The following is a 17652-nucleotide window of genomic DNA, read 5'->3' as shown; positions in this document are numbered from 1 at the left end:
TATTAAATAATGTACATTAAGACAACACCATAAGAAGACTTTAAAAAAACAGACTAGGTTTTGCAGTACAAAGGGTTCATAAACTGCAAATATTTATTTTTAAGTGTATAATTTCAGGGGGTGTATCAGCTGCACGTCCAATGCCGGTGTTTGCCAGTTGATTAGCGCAACCAACGTGCTGAATTTAGCAGCTGCAGTGACTCTCATCTCATTGGTCTGTCAGTTTTCATCACAGTTTAAAAAAAAAAAATCGGCCCACTCGCTGTAAAAACAAAAACTTCAGATTGTCGGCGGACGATTTGTCGACCCAGTATGAATAGCACCATGGGAATCCATTGTTCCTGCTCAAAAGCTCGCAATAACGATTACATAATTTTGTGGAAAAACCACTACGTTTTTTGTATACAAAAAGGCACACAGAGTGCACTGCAAGTCACAGCAAAAGTATTAATATTATATTTATTTGGCAAAGAAAAACGTAATACACGTGAAATTGTTACAAAGGCAAAGATTCCACAATATATACTGAATTACATTAGAGATATAAGAGAACTCATGTAAGATTAAATGCCAATGCAAAACAAATCAGCAATATGGAATAGATTATGAAGACAACCCAAAGATCAGAGAATTTCTTAAGGCAGTGATGCAGCAATATCATTTATGTTAAGAGAACCAATGAAAATCTTTTGTTTTTCAGTTTTTAAGGCATTTGATGCAAATTAAATACACATCCTCACTGCTAATTCAGAATTTCTTCCTCCTGTTGCTTCAGTGTTTAATCTCGGTGACTGAAGCGGCTCCTGACACGTGATCCACAGCTCATATTTTATTGGTCAGGGCATTTCATCGGCGGGTGAAGAAAAAAATAAAAGACACACTAGGGCTGGGCGATTAATCAAATGTTATTTTCAATTACAAATTTGGCTTCCAACGATTATGAAAACAAGATAATCAAGATAAAACGATTATTGTGCCGCATTCCGTTTCGCAATGACACACCCTGACGTTAAGCAGGTTATGAAAAAAAACTCAAAAACCGGCATTTCTCTGTGCGGTCAGCACCGTGTCTGAGTTTCGTGAAGTGACCGGGGAAGAGATTGAATCTTCTCCCGGCTGATGCACACTCTGGCGCGGGGATGCTCGTCACTTGCGAGCGTTTGCTGCAGCTAGATTATAACGTGATGGCTTGCAACGTAGTGAATCATAATATACTGTATGTCACGTTCACCATTTATCTTATGAAGCAAATCTGTGATATGCAGCTCTATTAAGAAGAGAAAGTTTGTTTTTTGAGAGTTAAAGATGGATCGAAGTGAACAAAGGTGAGAGTGTAGTCTTAGCCCATTATTCACTGGAACAAAATACGTTTTTTATTAGTCTTTTTTGGCTTGTTTTCCAAAATAATATCTAAAACTTCTTTAAAACAACACATTTACTTTAGGAGCTATACTGCAGAAGAAAAAAAAATTCTCTGAGAATGCTGAATGCAATATTTAATCAGGGCTCGACATTAACACTTGTCCGGGACAAGTGGATTTTTGAATGGGCAAGTGAAAGAGAATTTTTCTTACCTGTCCGGACAAGCAGACTGATTAAAACGTCAATAACGAAAAATAACTGCCTATATTTGTGATAGCCTAGGCCTGTCACATATTAGAAAGTTCCTATTCTTATTCTACTATTGAAAGTAATCCAGAGCACATAATTTTATAATTCGCTAGCGATCTCGTAACAGCTGCTCCCTGGTTGATTGACAGGTAGCATATGTGTGTGTACTGAACATGCACGTGTGTTCCGAAAATAATGAACGGTCAAATACATTTCAAAATTCCGCCAAAATGCCCGTCTTGGTGAGGTATTCATGTAAACACAGAGAGTGATGCCTAGAGTGAACGTAAACAGAAGGAAAAAAAAGCAGATTTGTATGAAAATGTCAGAGTTGTAAGTATAAATGTAAGCTAATAGACCTGCTGCCATCTATTATAGTGTGTCATTATAATAAAACAACCAGAACAAGAAAACACTCACTGCTCTTGACTGGGTAATTTTAGCAGCTTTAAAAAGTATGAATGTATTATAATCATACAGTGAAGACCAGTAGTAGTTTTATGTTGCATTTCATTCTGAATGTTTACTTGATAGTCTACTGCTGTTAAAAACTTTTAAAGCTGTTAAAAGCACTGAATTTTCTTAATTTGTATTTTGTTCTCTTATTTTTAATCTATTTCTATTCATTGCTGTTTTTTATTGTTATTTTATTACTGACTGTTTCCTAGTCTTGAATAATTACTTAAGAACTTGAAACCATTCTTCCATAATTAATATATTAGTTAAGTGTTATTATTTGTTGTGGTTTTGAAGCTGGTATTGAGAATAGTCAAATTTCACTACCGACTACTGAAATTTGTATATTGTGATAATGTATAGCCTTTATTGTACATGGTAGATCTTGCTGCAATAACTTGATGAAAAAGTAGATCTCATTCCATAGAAGTGTGAGCTCCCCTGCTGTAAATGGCAGCGATGGAGGCTTTCCTTTATTTGACTACCATACGTAACAAAATAGTTATCATATGACAATAGTCTTCTCCCCTACCCAGTGCAGTTTACATTTCAGTTCAAGGAAATCCACTGTTAAAAAATGCATGCATTTATTTTAAATCAATAAATGCATGTTTCCAAAGTCGTGTTAAATAATCGTGATCTCAATATTGGCCAAAATGATCATGATTATGATTCTTGCCATAATCAAGCAGCCCTATGACACCATAAAAAAACACTTGCTTTGTCAGTGCTCTAGGTGTGAATGTCTTCAGAGGAATCCATTGTTTCTTTTTAAAATGTTAATCGTGGCAAGAAATTGCGGCGAAAATTCTTGTTTGGTGTGCAAAGGTCTTTACATGTAAAAACACTCAGGTCAAAGATTGACTTACTTCAAAAGGAGTTCCGTGCACTGCCTCTGTGGGGCAAAGCAGGCAATAGCCCACACTTTTATCTCAATGCCTGTGTGGAACTGCTTGTTCCTCATGTCCCACACACCCTGAACTGGGGTTGCAATTGCTTTGTTCTGAAATGACCAGAAAGACACTGCAACATTAGGCAGATGAAACAACACATCCCACATTAGACAGGGGTATCTAGAATTCAACCAAATACATGTCGACCAGGACAGGTTCATACCCTTCCTCCATAAAGAATTGAAGGTGCCTGCAGGACCCGACCATTGACCTCAGTCATCTCGTCTCTCACCATGACTCCAAACTCGCGCACATAAGGATCATTGTTGAAGTTGGCACTTCTCATCTGCCACGCACAAATGAAAACCCTCATGAGAAATTGTGTGGAAGAGTGATTTAGGATACCTACTGCAAAGTTACAATAAAAACAAAGGAGAGCTGCACATACCAGTTTGCTGATCTCATCCTGACGGTCAGGCGCAGACCTGGCTGTGGCACGTATCATAGTGGAGGTCTGATTGTCTGTCAGTTTTTTGATGCATCTCTGCCCGGCTACTATGTTACAGACCTGGAGAGAAAAGGACAATAACATTTAGGGACAGGGAAACATAAATGGGATCAAAAAGAGGAGAGTGTAAGATGCATTCTTGACCAACCTCCAGGGGAAGGTAAGTGTGTTTCTGTTCCTGACCAACTTGTAAACATGGGAGATGTGGATATCGCAGCACCAGTTTGTACTTATCCTTGAAGTACTGTGCAACAGTGCATTCAATGGTCTGACCATTCTCTTGCTGCAAGGGAAACCTGTCAAACAGAAAACATTTTAAAGCATCAACTTTTAACATTGTATCAGTTCAATGAGGAATATCAAATAAGAATCATAAGCTCCAAAAGCATGCCAAATATTACAAATATTTAAAAAACTTATATGGCAACATTCATTCAGAAATGGGAAAAGCTCTACTCATTTCCTGCAAGCTGAAAGAAATATAACATATTCCCAAAACAATAATGACTTATGAGACAAAATCTTACGTTTGATGGCTGGCTGGCCTCCTAGTCACATTACACACCCTGTATTTCCTCTTCATCTGTCCACAGTGAGTGATCTCCACCTTCAGACCTGAAAGGTGAATTAAATTCAGAGTTCAGATAATCAAGTTATGTTAATGCCAATGGCAGCCAATGGACATGACACTAATCACCATAAAAAGTAATCACCTTTTATCTCCTTTGTAAACTTCACTCTCTGGGAGTCTGTTAAGGGCTTCTGTTGCTCTTCAATGCTTTTAAAATCCAAAACCTCACACATGAACTCAATCACAGGTTGAGCTTTGTAGAATGCAGTGGCAGACACTAAAATACAAATTTATATAAAAATTAATAGAAGCAAAGTTAATCAAATATGTCTAAATCCAACAGATGATGTAGGTGCACTCCTACCATCAATGTTGAGCATCATTTTCCAGAGGGACGGTCGAACAGACTGGTGGAAGCCAAACCAGACTTCTCTACCTCCACCAAGGGGGTTAGAGCAGCCTTCAGAGGGAGTGAAGAATGAACGTCCAACTGGGGTGTACCTGCAGACACCAGTAGAGTTTGATATATATTATGGAGTCAAAACAAGGACACCAAAATAGAGTAATAAGCATGCAGAAGGATGAAGCAAGAGGCCCCCTAATGGTGATATGGAACTCTGTGCCATAATGTAGCCACAAACCTCATAGAGGGCAAATGTCTCATTACAACATCCAGAGCCTGAATGGTCTCAAAGGGGATGTTTGGTAGTCGTCCTGTCAGTGCTTCATGTAGAGCTTGCAGACTCACACAGGACATCCACTTTATAGCTACTTTAAAGCTCCTGTCCTTTCCCTCCCCTGGAATTGTGACCTCCAGCTCCACCTAAAAGAGCAGTTTGGCAAGTCAGTATGATGTGACACTCAATAAAAATGTTTGAAAAATTCTGAGACTTTTACAAGGTATAAAGAACATATCTATTCCAATAAAATAGTTGTCATGCATTTAAACATGCTGCTTTGAGAAACTTGAAAAATGAATATAATGAAGCCAACATTGATCACTACTATATTAAGTTCATACTTTGTCCCTTCCAATGGGTAAAGGCATGGCAGTGTAGAGATTCTTCCTCCCATCATACACAGGCTTTCGATCTCCAAAGATCTGCGTTTTAAAGTGCTGGACCATGTGCTCAACAATTTCGCTACAAAATAAAACAACATGTCTGTGAGTAGAAATGCCCTTCGAAACAATCAGCTAAGTGAAATTGCAAGTTTCAGACAAAACGTTTTTACCGGTTAACTCTCCGTGGGCATTTCTCAGGCTTGATGTCTATGTCATAATGGTACACCTCCAACTTGGGTATCTCCATTTCGAAGAAGTTGGCCTGAAGCTTGATTGTCCTTCCCATTGTGCCAAAGTCTGGCCGTTGGGGAGGTTTGAAGACATACTCTTGTGCTGGAGGAGACACTGGAGCTGCAGGGCAGATACACAAATAGTTTCTCTTTTTAATATATTTAAAAGAGAATGAAACCAGAAAATTAAGTGTTCTGAAATGGAACAATTGACAAATACCAGATAGAATGAAGGCAATCTCTTAATTCCATTCACTTAAATTCCATTGAAATAGAAATTATTGCAATAAACGAATGCAACCAGCAATTAAATCAAATCCAAATTCAAACCAGCATTAAATGCAAATTATGCAAAAACAGATTAATTGGAAGAATAGTACACAAAAACTAAGAGTATATAGTTAAACTACAGAACACACACAAAAACCACTGCATTTACTGTTTGTTTTAATTTTTGGACACCATGAGAATAATTCAAAATTAGACACATTCAACACACACAAATTCTTATATTTCCATGAATTATTTTTGACCAGGTCAAAATTTTCAAGCTGGTAATGTTTTTTTTTTTTTTTTTTTTTTTCCCAACAGACCTCTAAACATAAAAATTAAGTTAATGTAATAGCTCACCCAAAAATGATAATTCTCTCATCATTTACTCACCCTCATGTAGTCACAAACTTGTATGGCTTTCTTAACACCATCTAGCACTCTGTGCATGCGTCAATCTAGGCGTACATAGGAAGTGTAACTGAGATTTTTACTTTTTGGTCCGTTTTCACCCAAACCCAATTGGATCGCTTCAGAAGACATGGATTAAACCACTGGAGTTTTATGGATTACCTATACTTCTGCGTCGAACTTATGGCTAAGCCTGGCGTGCACCTCTTCAAAAATGTAACTGCGCCGCGTCGACGACAACAGCTGTGATCGGTCCACTTTGTAACTTTGACAGTTCTTTTCTGCTCCCCGTGGCTCAGTATCTAGCCTGATCAGTGCATCCACGTGAGAGCTAAAAACTCATTGACTATTTAAACACAGACACTAATTGCAATTTAAAACCCACAGGTGTGGGAAATTAACCTTTAATTGCCATTTAAACCTGTGTGTGTCTGTAACAAGGCCAAACATTCAAGGGCATGTAAACTTTTGATCAGGGCCATTTGGGTGATTTCTGTTATCATTATTATTTTAAAAGGAGCCAAACAACTATGTGATAATAAATAGCTTCATATGATCACTATCCTTAAATAAAAGACAGTTTTTTTGCATGATCAGTCATATTTTCAAAATCAATGCCAAAATTTCACAATTTCTGCCAAGGTATGCAAACTTTTGAGCACAACTGTATCTCCAATAAAATATCTTTGTTTGTGTTCCGCGAAAGAAAGTCAGTCATACGAGTTTGAGACAACATAAGGGTGAGTAAATTATGAGAATTTTCATTTTAGGGTGAACTATTAAGTTCGATTTATACTTCTGCATCGAACTTATGGCTAAGCCTGGCGTGCACCTCTTCAAAAATGTAACAGCGCCGCGTCGACGACAACAGCTGTGATCGGTCCACTTTGTAACCAGAGACCGCCCCCCACTATGATAAAAATATCTGAGGTAGCATTGCATTGTAACCAAGATTATTTTAAGATCTATGCATCATATCACATTGTATTTGGACCCGGGACCATTAAAGCAATTGTCTTAATCAGGAGCATCTGCTGTTCAACATTCTGTTTGTGTTTCATGATGTTGCAAGCGAAATGTGACAAAAGATATATATTGACAGCAGATAAACTCTAAAAGGTTTTACTTGATAAGAATTTGATATGCGAGTGAAATAATATGTGCTGTATTCTACTCGCAAACTTTCCGATCGGCATAATGATTTGACCGCATGTTTGACAATATTGTTTAGAGTAAACCATATTTTAAACGTTACGGAAACGGAACGCCTCTAATTTGTCAGCAAATTAAAAAGTCTTTAAAACACCCATTTTGTGTTATTCAGCTGAGTATTTACTAATTAGCAATTTGATGATTTCTTTTTCAGTAAGGAACATCAAAAATATGCCAAAATATTTACTGTTTTATTATTTAAGCAATGCAAGAGCAAGCTTACAGTAATTTCCTAATTTATTTTCTCCCTGTAATGCAGGCAACATGTATAATATATAATATGTGCCTAAATTTCAACATGTTCACATACTTTGAACTCGATTTGATGCAACAATATTATTTATTAAATACTTCTGAATCCAGGAAATAGATTGCTTTTGGTTATTATGAAACGTATAGTTAGCATTTCGGCTGTATACTCACAGAACGATGCAAACACACCAACACAGAACTATAAATGCAAACCAACGCAATGGCCACTATGCTAGAGACCTTTACTTTAAGACTATGAGCCCTGCTGTGCAAAAAAAAAAAAAAAAAAAAAAAAAAACTCAAGCACCACCCTTTACATGTGCGGTGCTTAACATCTCACCCTTCAATGTGATTTACTGAACAGTAATATAGCCTATTAACATCATTAGTAACTAACCCATTTAGCAAGTGGAAAAGATATATATAAAATACTCAAACAGTTGGTGAATCATCAATTCATCTGTTTGAAACCTTAAATTAAACATTTAAAGGTGACATTGTAAACATAACTGGGATAGAGTAGTGAAAATATATGCTAAGCTTTCAACAGGCCAGCTCAGTCTGGGCTGCTTACCAGAAACATCTGACCCTGAAGACTGACGTCCCGGACACTGCTCAGCAGCTATAAAAAGACAGAATAACACTTTTATTTTAAAACATACCTCCAAATTAGTGATCATGTGCAGAAACATATGTAAAACAATATGTTTAACCTAATTTATGGACCTGCAACAGTGTGGGTCCATAAATTAGTCAAGGCAGCAGCTCTGCAAAATGACAATCAGCAGTTGAATTTTGTGATTAATATCCATCAAATATGAGATTACGATGTTTATGTCTTATTTAATGTTCCATGTACTATAAAACTGTGTTACACAGGGTTTATGTGAAAAAATTTAAAATAAAGTCAAAGTTAATGCAAACTTGTTAAAAATACTGGCAACATCTAAACTTAAAACCTTCAATGTACAACGAGATCCTGGGTATCATAAGTCTTCCTTGAACTGTCACTGCCCATCTTATCAACCCTAAAAATACAACACTGCTGGAAGATACTAGGGATGTTGACCAATCCCGCTGGTCTGCAGGCTTTTTAACTGCTTATCACTGACACCACACAAGCAACTCAACAACCTGCCAAGTTCACAAATGCCAGGACCTCATTCCATTGAACTGTAGTAACTCTTTATATCATCTTTTCAGTTCAGTCACTTCACACATATCACCAAAATTCAAAGACAACTAATAACTTCAAACTAACATTTTTGACAAACGTGCTGTATTATACTTGTTAAATTTGGGAGCTTCTACTTCAGACTAAACTGCACTAGAAATACTCAAAACAATAAAATAACAGCATCAACTCATAGTTTAGCATTTTTTATATATGCAGCTCCCAAAATTCAAACAGTCAACTTGGCTAACGGTTAGCTTTACACATGGACTATTCTGTTAAAATATATAACGCAAGTCGACAGAAAACATCAAACTTATTACAAGGAATGCAAAAAAATTGCTAACAGAATAATAATTAACCATTTGTTCTGTTATTTCAAATATCAGTATCGGGCTAGCTGGCGAAATTCAAACTGGTGCCAAACTACCAACGCTGAAACGTTGAAAACGGACACAACAAATATTGGATCGAGACCTCCAAATATCTACTCAAAATATCTCCAATTTTGATACAGCAAGAAAGTGAGCCATATTAACGTATTAAGACTGACGTACATGAGTTTAACCAGCTGCTGTTAAATTCAAAAGCCAGGTCAAGAAGCTTAGCTAGCTGGCTAACAATAACAATGGGCCTACAATACAAACCCTCAACAGAGAGGAAAAACAACACTTCAGTAACGTAAACCAAACACTATTTTGAGCATTAATTTCATGTACAATCGAACGGCATTAAACAAATTTGTGTGTGTGTGTGTGTGTATATATATACACACATATATACATTTTTTTTTTTGTACAAATAAAACTAACTTCGCCTAGCATTTCTTCGTTAGCATGCTTGCGAATCATAATATTACTCACCACCAGCTGCTCCAATGGGATACATTTTGATCGTTTTGTGCACCAAAATTCAATCGTACGCCAATTATTTTTTTCTTCGAATGCCACGTAACACATGCGGCAACGGAAAAGACTAATTTCTTTTAAATAAGCATCGAAATAGAGAGGAAAAGATAGATTACTGAGAGTGTTCAGTTAGTGGAGCACGAGAGCTGCGAGTGGCCCCGTCCCATCCCCCCATCACAGCAAGAGCGCCTATTTACCGTGCACTCACACACTCTCTCACACACACACACACACACACACACACACACACACACACACACACACACACACACACACACACACACTCTCTCTCTCTCTCTCTCTCTCTCTCTCTCTCTCTCTCTCTCTCACACACACACACACACACACAGCGTCTCTTTATATGATTTATTTAATCTCTTCATCAGAACTTTCCAAAACATTCTTTAAATGTAATATAACAATTTCTACGTAGGACTGTTGGTCATGTTGCGTCATTTCCGGATTTGTTTGAAGATCATTAAAAAAATTATTTAGCAGCATATATGAATGTAAAACGTTAGGTTATATACGCCTATATGTTGGTATTTGTGTTATTTTATCACTCTATGTCATTAATGTATTTATGATTTATCTATCATTTCTTATTGATAGAGGTGGTGTATAATTTAAAAAAGCATGCAAAATGTATTCTAATCCCATGCAGAAATCTGAGATATAGCAACATATATGAAATATATATAATGTTTTTCACTTATATAAAATGTCACATACTTGTACATATATGCAACATATATTTCAAAATACAACAAAATGGCTGTTTACATATCTGTAACATATTTTCCAAATTATTTGTGAAATTTTAATGTGTACATATATATGTTCAAATATATGAGCTATAATTTTATATACATGTTCACATATGGCCATATATCAGATTTCTGTTTAGGGTTGCCAATATTCTGTTCATTAGTGACTACCTTTGTTAAAATTAAATGTTCTCTCATAATTTACTCACCCTCATGTCATCCCAGATGTGTAAGACTTTCTTTCTTTTGCTGAACACAAATTAAGATTTTTAGAAGAATATTTCAGCTCTATAGGTCCATACAATGCAAAAAATAAAATAAAAAAATAAATAAATAAAAAGAGGTACCAAAACTTTGAAGCCGCAAAAAGCACATAAAGGTAGCATAAAAGTAATCCATACGACTCCAGTGGTTAAATCCATGTCTTCAGAAGCAACATGATAAGTGTGGGTGAGTAATAGATCAATATTGAAGTCCTTTTTACTATAAATTCCCACTTTTACTTAAACATTCTTCTTCTTTTGTTTTTGTAAATACCTGTTGTACCTACTGGGCAGGGAGGAGACTTTATAGTAAAAAATGACTTAAAGCTGAAGTTTGTACCTTTTTCGGTGTTAAAATACTTTATCCTATCCCAGCTTAATATTCAGAGACAGCCATAAGTAAGCCATTCATAGGTTAATTTTCTTGAAAACTGTAAACACTGTCTCTGTGGCGGTATGAAAATTCCTCTGTTTGTTTTGAGAGACCTGTCTCAAGAGATACAATAACATTAACTCAACCAATGGCCTGAGTTGGGGGCAGGACTATCTGTTGATCAACAGCTGAAACGGGGTGTATTCAGAAAGATGTTTTAAAAACAATGTTTAGTTTTGCAATTCCATTTGGTGGCGCTAGTGGCGCAGAAATTACATATACTTCAACTTTAAATATTAATCTGTTTCTCACCCACAGCTATCATATCACTTCCGAAGATGTACATATAGATGTAACCGCTGGAGTCTTATGGATTACTTTTACGCTGCCTTTATGTGCTTTTTGGAGCTTCAAACGTTGGTACCTATTCACTTGCATTGTATGGACCTACAGAGCTGAAATAGCCTATTCTTTCGAAAAATCTTCCCTTGTATTCATCAGAAGAAAGAAAATCACACATCTGGGATGGCATGAAAGTGAGTAAATGATGAGAGTATTTTCATTTTTGGGTGAACTATCCCTTTAAGTATGAGGACCTGTTGTGGAGTTTATGAAAACTTTTGTTTAGACAACTGCATTTTCATATCTTAGATGTTTATTAAATTATCTGGTCTCAATTCATCAGATTGTACAGCATTACCTTGATCAGTTTGGTATATAGTTTACATTTGAAATCAGCCTAGATATGATAGTAAACTTAACCACAAACAAGTCTCTGATTTGTTATGAACTGTTTGGACATTTTTCTGAGCATTTATGACTAGTCAATGCCTGCACCTAGATTGTTACAGTGTTCTGCCATCTTCCTTGATGAAGATAAATTGTGCTTTATGACCATAGTTTAGGCCATAAAGTTGTGAACAAGTTCTTGTTTCCACTTGGTGGCACCATTTCACAACTTTTGCTGACTGTCTCACTGACTGGTTTTTGGACAATGCTCTTCATCCATCCATCCATCCATCCATCCATCCATCCATCCATCCATCTATCTATCTATCTATCTATCTATCTATCTATCTATCTATCTATCTATCATCTGTGTGTGTATGTATATATATATATATATATATATATATATATATATAAATGATGGCACTGTTTTGGCGGCACAAGGGGGACCTACACAATATTAGGTAGGTGGTTTTAATGCTGTGGCTGATCGGTGTGTCACACCGATCAGCCACAGCATTAAAACCACCTACCTAATATTGTGTAGGTCCCCCTTGTGCCGCCAAAACAGTGCCAACTGTGGCGGCACAGTTGGCCAGACTGTTCAAACCGGTCTGGTCATTCTCTGTTGACCTCTCTCATCAACAAGGCATTTCCGTCCGCAGAACTGCTGCTCAATGGATGTTTTTTGTTTTTGGCACCATTCTGAGTAAATTCTAGAGACTGTTGTGTGTGAAAATCCCAGGAGATCAGCAGTTACAGAAATACTGAAAGCAGCCCGTCTGGCACCAACAATCATCCATACAATTATCTAATCAGCCAATCATGTGGCAGCAGTGCAGTGCATAAAATCATGCAGATACGGGCCAGGAGCTTCAGTTAATTTTCACATCAACCATCAGAATGGGGAAAAAATGTGATCTCAGTGATTTGGACCATGGCATGATTGTTTGTACCAGATGGGCTGGTTTGAGTATTTCTGTAACTGCTGATCTCCTGGGATTTTCACACACAACAGTCTCTAGAATTTACTCAGAATGGTGCCAAAAACATAAAACGTCCAGTGAGCGCCAGTTCTGCGGACAGAAACACCTTGTTGTTGAGAGAGGTCAACAGAGAATGGCCAGGTTCAAACTGACAAAGTCTATGGTAACTCAGATAACCGCTCTGTACAATTGTGGTGAGAAGAATATCATCTCAGAATGCTATTCTGAGATGCAGCTTGGCACTGTTTTGGCAGCAAGAGAGGGACCTACACAATATTAGGCAGGTGGTTTTAATGTTGTGGCTGATCGGTGTATATACTTATATACAGTATATATTCTACTAAAACAAAACATCTGAGTACGTGATTGAATCTAATTTTTCCGAAACATGAGACATTGTTGCTGGTAAAATGAAGCTATAGGCTACATTAAATAGATCGTCTATTTGTCGCCTAGAGAGAGTTATATCAAATACTAAACAATTTCCCCTTCAATTTGTTGGTAAACATACCATAAATACCTCTGTTAAGGTTTTGTTCTTATGAAACTGGTTGAACGATTTGGGGAGTAACTAGTGTCTACTGTGCTCCTTGGCCAATGGCACTAGATCCTCCCTGCAGTGCGTAACAGCGCAATTTAGGATTTAACCAAGTCTTTGCTGCGGGGCTTAAAGCAGTCTTCAAGAGAGACGCTTGCACACACAATGTTAGTGTAGACTCTGGACCCCTATAGAGTTTTACTGCCTTTCTACATTGTCTCAGCCATTGCGTTTTTCCAAACTATGACTGGAGTATTCGACAGAAGGATTCCGAGTATTAAATCTGCAGATTTTCAAAACCCTTTTCAGCTCTCCACAATGCATCATCCATCACAGGAATCTCCTACCTTACCGGAGTCGACAGCCACGGATTCTGGCTATTACAGCCCTGCTGGAGGAGTTCATCATGGCTATTGTTCACCGAACTCTGGCTCGTATGGGAAACCTCTTAATGCCTATCAGTACCAATACCACGGAGTCAATGGATCTTCTGGAAATTACCCTGCAAAATCCTACCCTGATTACAGCTCGTACTCCACAGCTTATCACCAATACGCCGGAACATTCAACAGGGTGCAGTCACAATCAAGCCCGCAAGGTCAGTTATTATAAAGGCCTATTATGTTTTATGTTTTTTTTACGTATTAGAGTTATCGCCGTATATGTACTTAATTTTGTAACACATTTTGACGAAAAGCAACTGTAAATACTTTGCGCTTCATTCGAGATGGTTTCTTTAATGACTTGACTGTGCTATAGACTAGAGAAAACGAAGAAAATGATAAAAACTATTCCCTTCTGGGACAATAGGTTTTTTTTTTTTTTTTCAATTTTTTTTTTCCAATCGAAATGGTGAATGAAGAAAGAAAATAAGAGCAAAATGAAAAAGCAAAAAAAAAAAATAAATAAATAAAATAAAAAAATAAATAAAAAAAAATTAAATTATTCTCTGATAAAATCAGAAAAGTCTCCTGGATTTTATGCGAGCATCAATTTTACAGAACATAAATCACGACAATAACCACCAACATTTTTGTATTTATCTAATTTCATTTCACCCGACAGAAAAAGAGACAGCGGAGCCCGAAGTGAGGATGGTCAACGGAAAACCCAAGAAAGTTCGTAAGCCCCGCACCATCTATTCCAGTTTTCAGCTCGCTGCTCTACAGAGACGGTTTCAGAACACGCAATACCTCGCGCTTCCAGAAAGAGCCGAGCTCGCGGCATCACTGGGACTCACACAGACACAGGTTCGATAATATTTCATTGCACGCTTTATTGCAATCTTTTTATATAAAGACTTACATTAATAATTTATATTATATAAGCACATACAGTATATTAACGATATATGCGCTTTCTGCATCGTTGGAGTCATGCAGGGGTTTGACATTATTTCATGCCTTTTAATGATTGTTTATATTAAATCCTAAATATGGGCCTATACTTTTAAGATTTGTCTTAGGTCTGGCGGACAGCGTTATTGTGCTTTTTCCATAAACTTGCTACCAGAAACTAATTCAACTTTTTTTCCCCCACCCCAACAGGTGAAAATCTGGTTCCAGAATAAGAGATCGAAACTAAAGAAGATCATGAAAAACGGCGAGTTGCCACCAGAACACAGTCCCAGCTCCAGTGACCCTATGGCGTGTAATTCGCCGCAGTCTCCCGCAGTGTGGGACTCACAGGGTTCTCAGAGACCTCACCATCAGCCGCAGAATATTAACACAGCGGTATCCACGTTTCTGGACAACACCAGCTCTTCCTGGTATACATCCACCGGGGCGATGAATTCTCATCTTCAGGCACCCGGCACGTTACAGCACTCATTGGCACTCGGACCAGGAACGTTGTACTGAAATATGTCTATTATTTTGTTGTATATCGGACTGGTGTTAACAATTTTTTTTTTTTTTTTTTTTTTTAAGGAATATGCAATGTATTGATATGGCAGTCCTAGAAGAACGTGTATAATGTGTAAATGTGTGCATGTAATTTATTGCATTTGGAAGAATTATTAAATGTTATAAATGGACAATGGACCCAAACACTCTCAATGGTGCCTTGAATTTTAACCTCAACGCGTACATCCGACGATGTGCCAAAATATTAAGGACAACCCCAAATAAATGTGTTTTTTTGTTTAATTATGTAAGATTTTGTCTTCTTTAAATTAGATTTGTAACTCAACACAGATTAATGCGCCGAGCACTTTGGTTTGTCGCTGTTAATTAGAATTTTCTGGGATTTCTAACAGGACTTACATTAAAGTTACAGGCCTAAAATGGACTCAACGATATTATGATTTTAGAACCATGTTCTTGAGTCACTATTAAGTAAATAGAAAAGAAATTAGAAACTAATCTATAATTTAGAAAAATAAAAAGGTTTGCTTCAGTCTTGGTGCTCAGTTTTTCAGTTGAAATTTTGCAAAGCCTTTCAGAATTGTGCAGCCCATTTATTTACACTTTACAGGGTGGTGTATTTAGATATTATTATTATTAGCCTGTTATTATTATTAGCTGATTTCAAAAGCGTTTAAAATATTTTTTTGCTGGGACTGACTATTTTATCTAAGTCTACATCTGGATTAGAACCACCCCTTTCGAGTGAAAAATTTGGTTGATGGTCTGGCAAACAGTGTGCTCTGCCTTGCTGTCTTTGTGTCCCTTACAATTAGTAGCTTTGAATGGAAGTGAGGAGGCGAAGGGACGGCACAGAAATCTGAGGCAGTCCGCATGCCTGTGGGGGCAAACCGGCTCCAGCGACCACAACCCACCCCTGACAGATCCTCCTCCTGGAAAAATTCTGAACATCTCATTAAAACCAGTGCTAGCTGTACAGCTGACTGCCACGGTTAAATCGTGAATAAGGTCACAGGGCTATTTTATTTATTTTTTATGTTTTATTTTTACCATGCAGATTACTATGCAGGTTATTCTTGTACAGCCAAAATCTAAATAAAAATCAGCCCTGCTCAACACTTTCACATTTCTATATATTATGTTTACCTTACAATATTTTCATCTTCGTGTCTGATCGTCCCCAAACGTGTTCATTCTTCATGACAATGATTCTGGACGTTACATGAGATGTGCACCGTTTTCTCCTCAGAGAAATATGAACTGAGGCTTTTTGATTATTTCCACAATTCCTCATATTGGAAAACCATCGGCGTTTGCCATGATATGGACGCTGAAATTTTAGCAGCTAAAGAATACTAATAATAAAACAAATAACTGTATCACTGTTTATTGATTTAATTTGAAGGAGCCAACAGAGCTCAGTTCAGAGTGACAAATAGCAAGCCAACCAGTGACATAAAAAAATCTCCACATCTAAAAATTGTTGTCCGTATAACCTAATATTATGCAGATTATGCCCCATCCCACACACACACACACACACACACACACACACACCAAATGTCACTTTCTCTCGCATTCTCTTTCTTTTTCACACACACAAACACACTATATCCCATACCATTATATCAAGAGCCTTAAATTCCAACTGAACATTTTCCACTCAACGAAGTCTCTGCAAACCGTGTATAAATAATGACAGTTAGCTTTACTGGACACCCTCAACTGTAACCCTCAACAATAATTATACTTCCACCAGGATTAGCTCCATTACCATAATCTGGACATATACAATTATCTATAATTTGCAAAGATGCGCCTGGTTCTTGATTGCAGAAGGTTTTTTTTCCCCCCCCTTGGCTCACCATCACTAAACAGTGACAGTAATAACGGCTAATTTTGCAGGCAATATATAAGAGATGCCGGGGTGTGCAAACACGTTCACACCTGGATTTGCTTACTCAACACAAGCGGTACACAGGACCGTCCGCATTCACAACAATATCTTTATTGAAACAAGAGATTAAACAACACATTTAACGAAGGTAAGTGTTGTTCTATTGCTATGTTGTTTTTCTTTTGGCTGATATCAGACGTGAGTGTTTTTGATGGATGGCCATTATGATGGATTAACTGTTGGGTAATGCTACAGATCTGTATTAGAAAACAATACGAATGACTACTCGTAATGTCGTAAAACCGTGAGTGATATACAGCTATTGGTGTTTTATCACATCTCTCTCTCTCTCTCTCTCTCTCTCTCTCTCTCTCTCTCTCTCTCTCTCTCTCTCTCACACACACACACACAAACACACACACGAAAATATGTCCATACACATATTTCTTAGCTTCTTTACTGACGTTGATTGTCTTTCGGTATCCGCGACTGCCTATAGCGCTGTCTGTCTGCCGGCCTGTCTGTCTGTCTCTGTCTACCCATGCTATTAATCTACCCTAAACCAACCGTTCCCTCAAAACACATTTTATTTTGCTGTATTAGTTGTAGCTGACAACTGAATACATTTTAAAAAAATATAGGCTAATCTACGTTTTATGTAAAAAATAAATAAAT

General features: G+C 37.2%; 2 protein-coding genes across 3 annotated transcripts in view; one reads left to right on the top strand and one right to left on the bottom strand.

The window, feature by feature from the left end:
• LOC127424953 (protein argonaute-2) overlaps positions 1-9821 on the bottom strand; it is a 32038-nt gene extending 22217 nt beyond the window's left edge. The window contains exons 1-12 of one of the 2 annotated variants that reach the window (XM_051670532.1): positions 9515-9821; positions 8052-8099; positions 5273-5453; positions 5061-5181; positions 4681-4862; positions 4404-4540; positions 4182-4316; positions 3996-4083; positions 3617-3764; positions 3409-3528; positions 3184-3306; positions 2937-3070 (exon numbers count right to left, since the gene is read on the bottom strand). In XM_051670532.1, the coding sequence (XP_051526492.1) occupies positions 2937-3070; positions 3184-3306; positions 3409-3528; positions 3617-3764; positions 3996-4083; positions 4182-4316; positions 4404-4540; positions 4681-4862; positions 5061-5181; positions 5273-5453; positions 8052-8099; positions 9515-9539 (1442 nt within the window). In that variant the 5' untranslated portion in view covers positions 9540-9821. The remainder of the gene's footprint in view (positions 1-2936; positions 3071-3183; positions 3307-3408; positions 3529-3616; positions 3765-3995; positions 4084-4181; positions 4317-4403; positions 4541-4680; positions 4863-5060; positions 5182-5272; positions 5454-8051; positions 8100-9514) is intronic. The other variant, XM_051670533.1, reaches the window with a different exon arrangement.
• Positions 9822-13328: 3507 nt separating this feature from the next.
• Positions 13329-16117, top strand: LOC127425164 (homeobox protein Dlx5a-like). Its single transcript, XM_051670856.1, has 3 exons — positions 13329-13813; positions 14281-14465; positions 14763-16117. Exons 1-3 carry the CDS (start codon positions 13459-13461, stop codon positions 15072-15074), a joined length of 852 nt encoding a protein of 283 aa, XP_051526816.1. The 5' UTR covers positions 13329-13458; the 3' UTR covers positions 15075-16117.
• Positions 16118-17652: the final 1535 nt, after the last annotated feature.

Source organism: Myxocyprinus asiaticus, chromosome 34, assembly GCF_019703515.2.
Source record: "Myxocyprinus asiaticus isolate MX2 ecotype Aquarium Trade chromosome 34, UBuf_Myxa_2, whole genome shotgun sequence".
NCBI classification, from domain to species: Eukaryota; Metazoa; Chordata; class Actinopteri; order Cypriniformes; family Catostomidae; genus Myxocyprinus; species Myxocyprinus asiaticus.
Note: the sequence above shows the minus strand (reverse complement) of the source record. Positions and strands in the feature narration are given on the sequence as shown.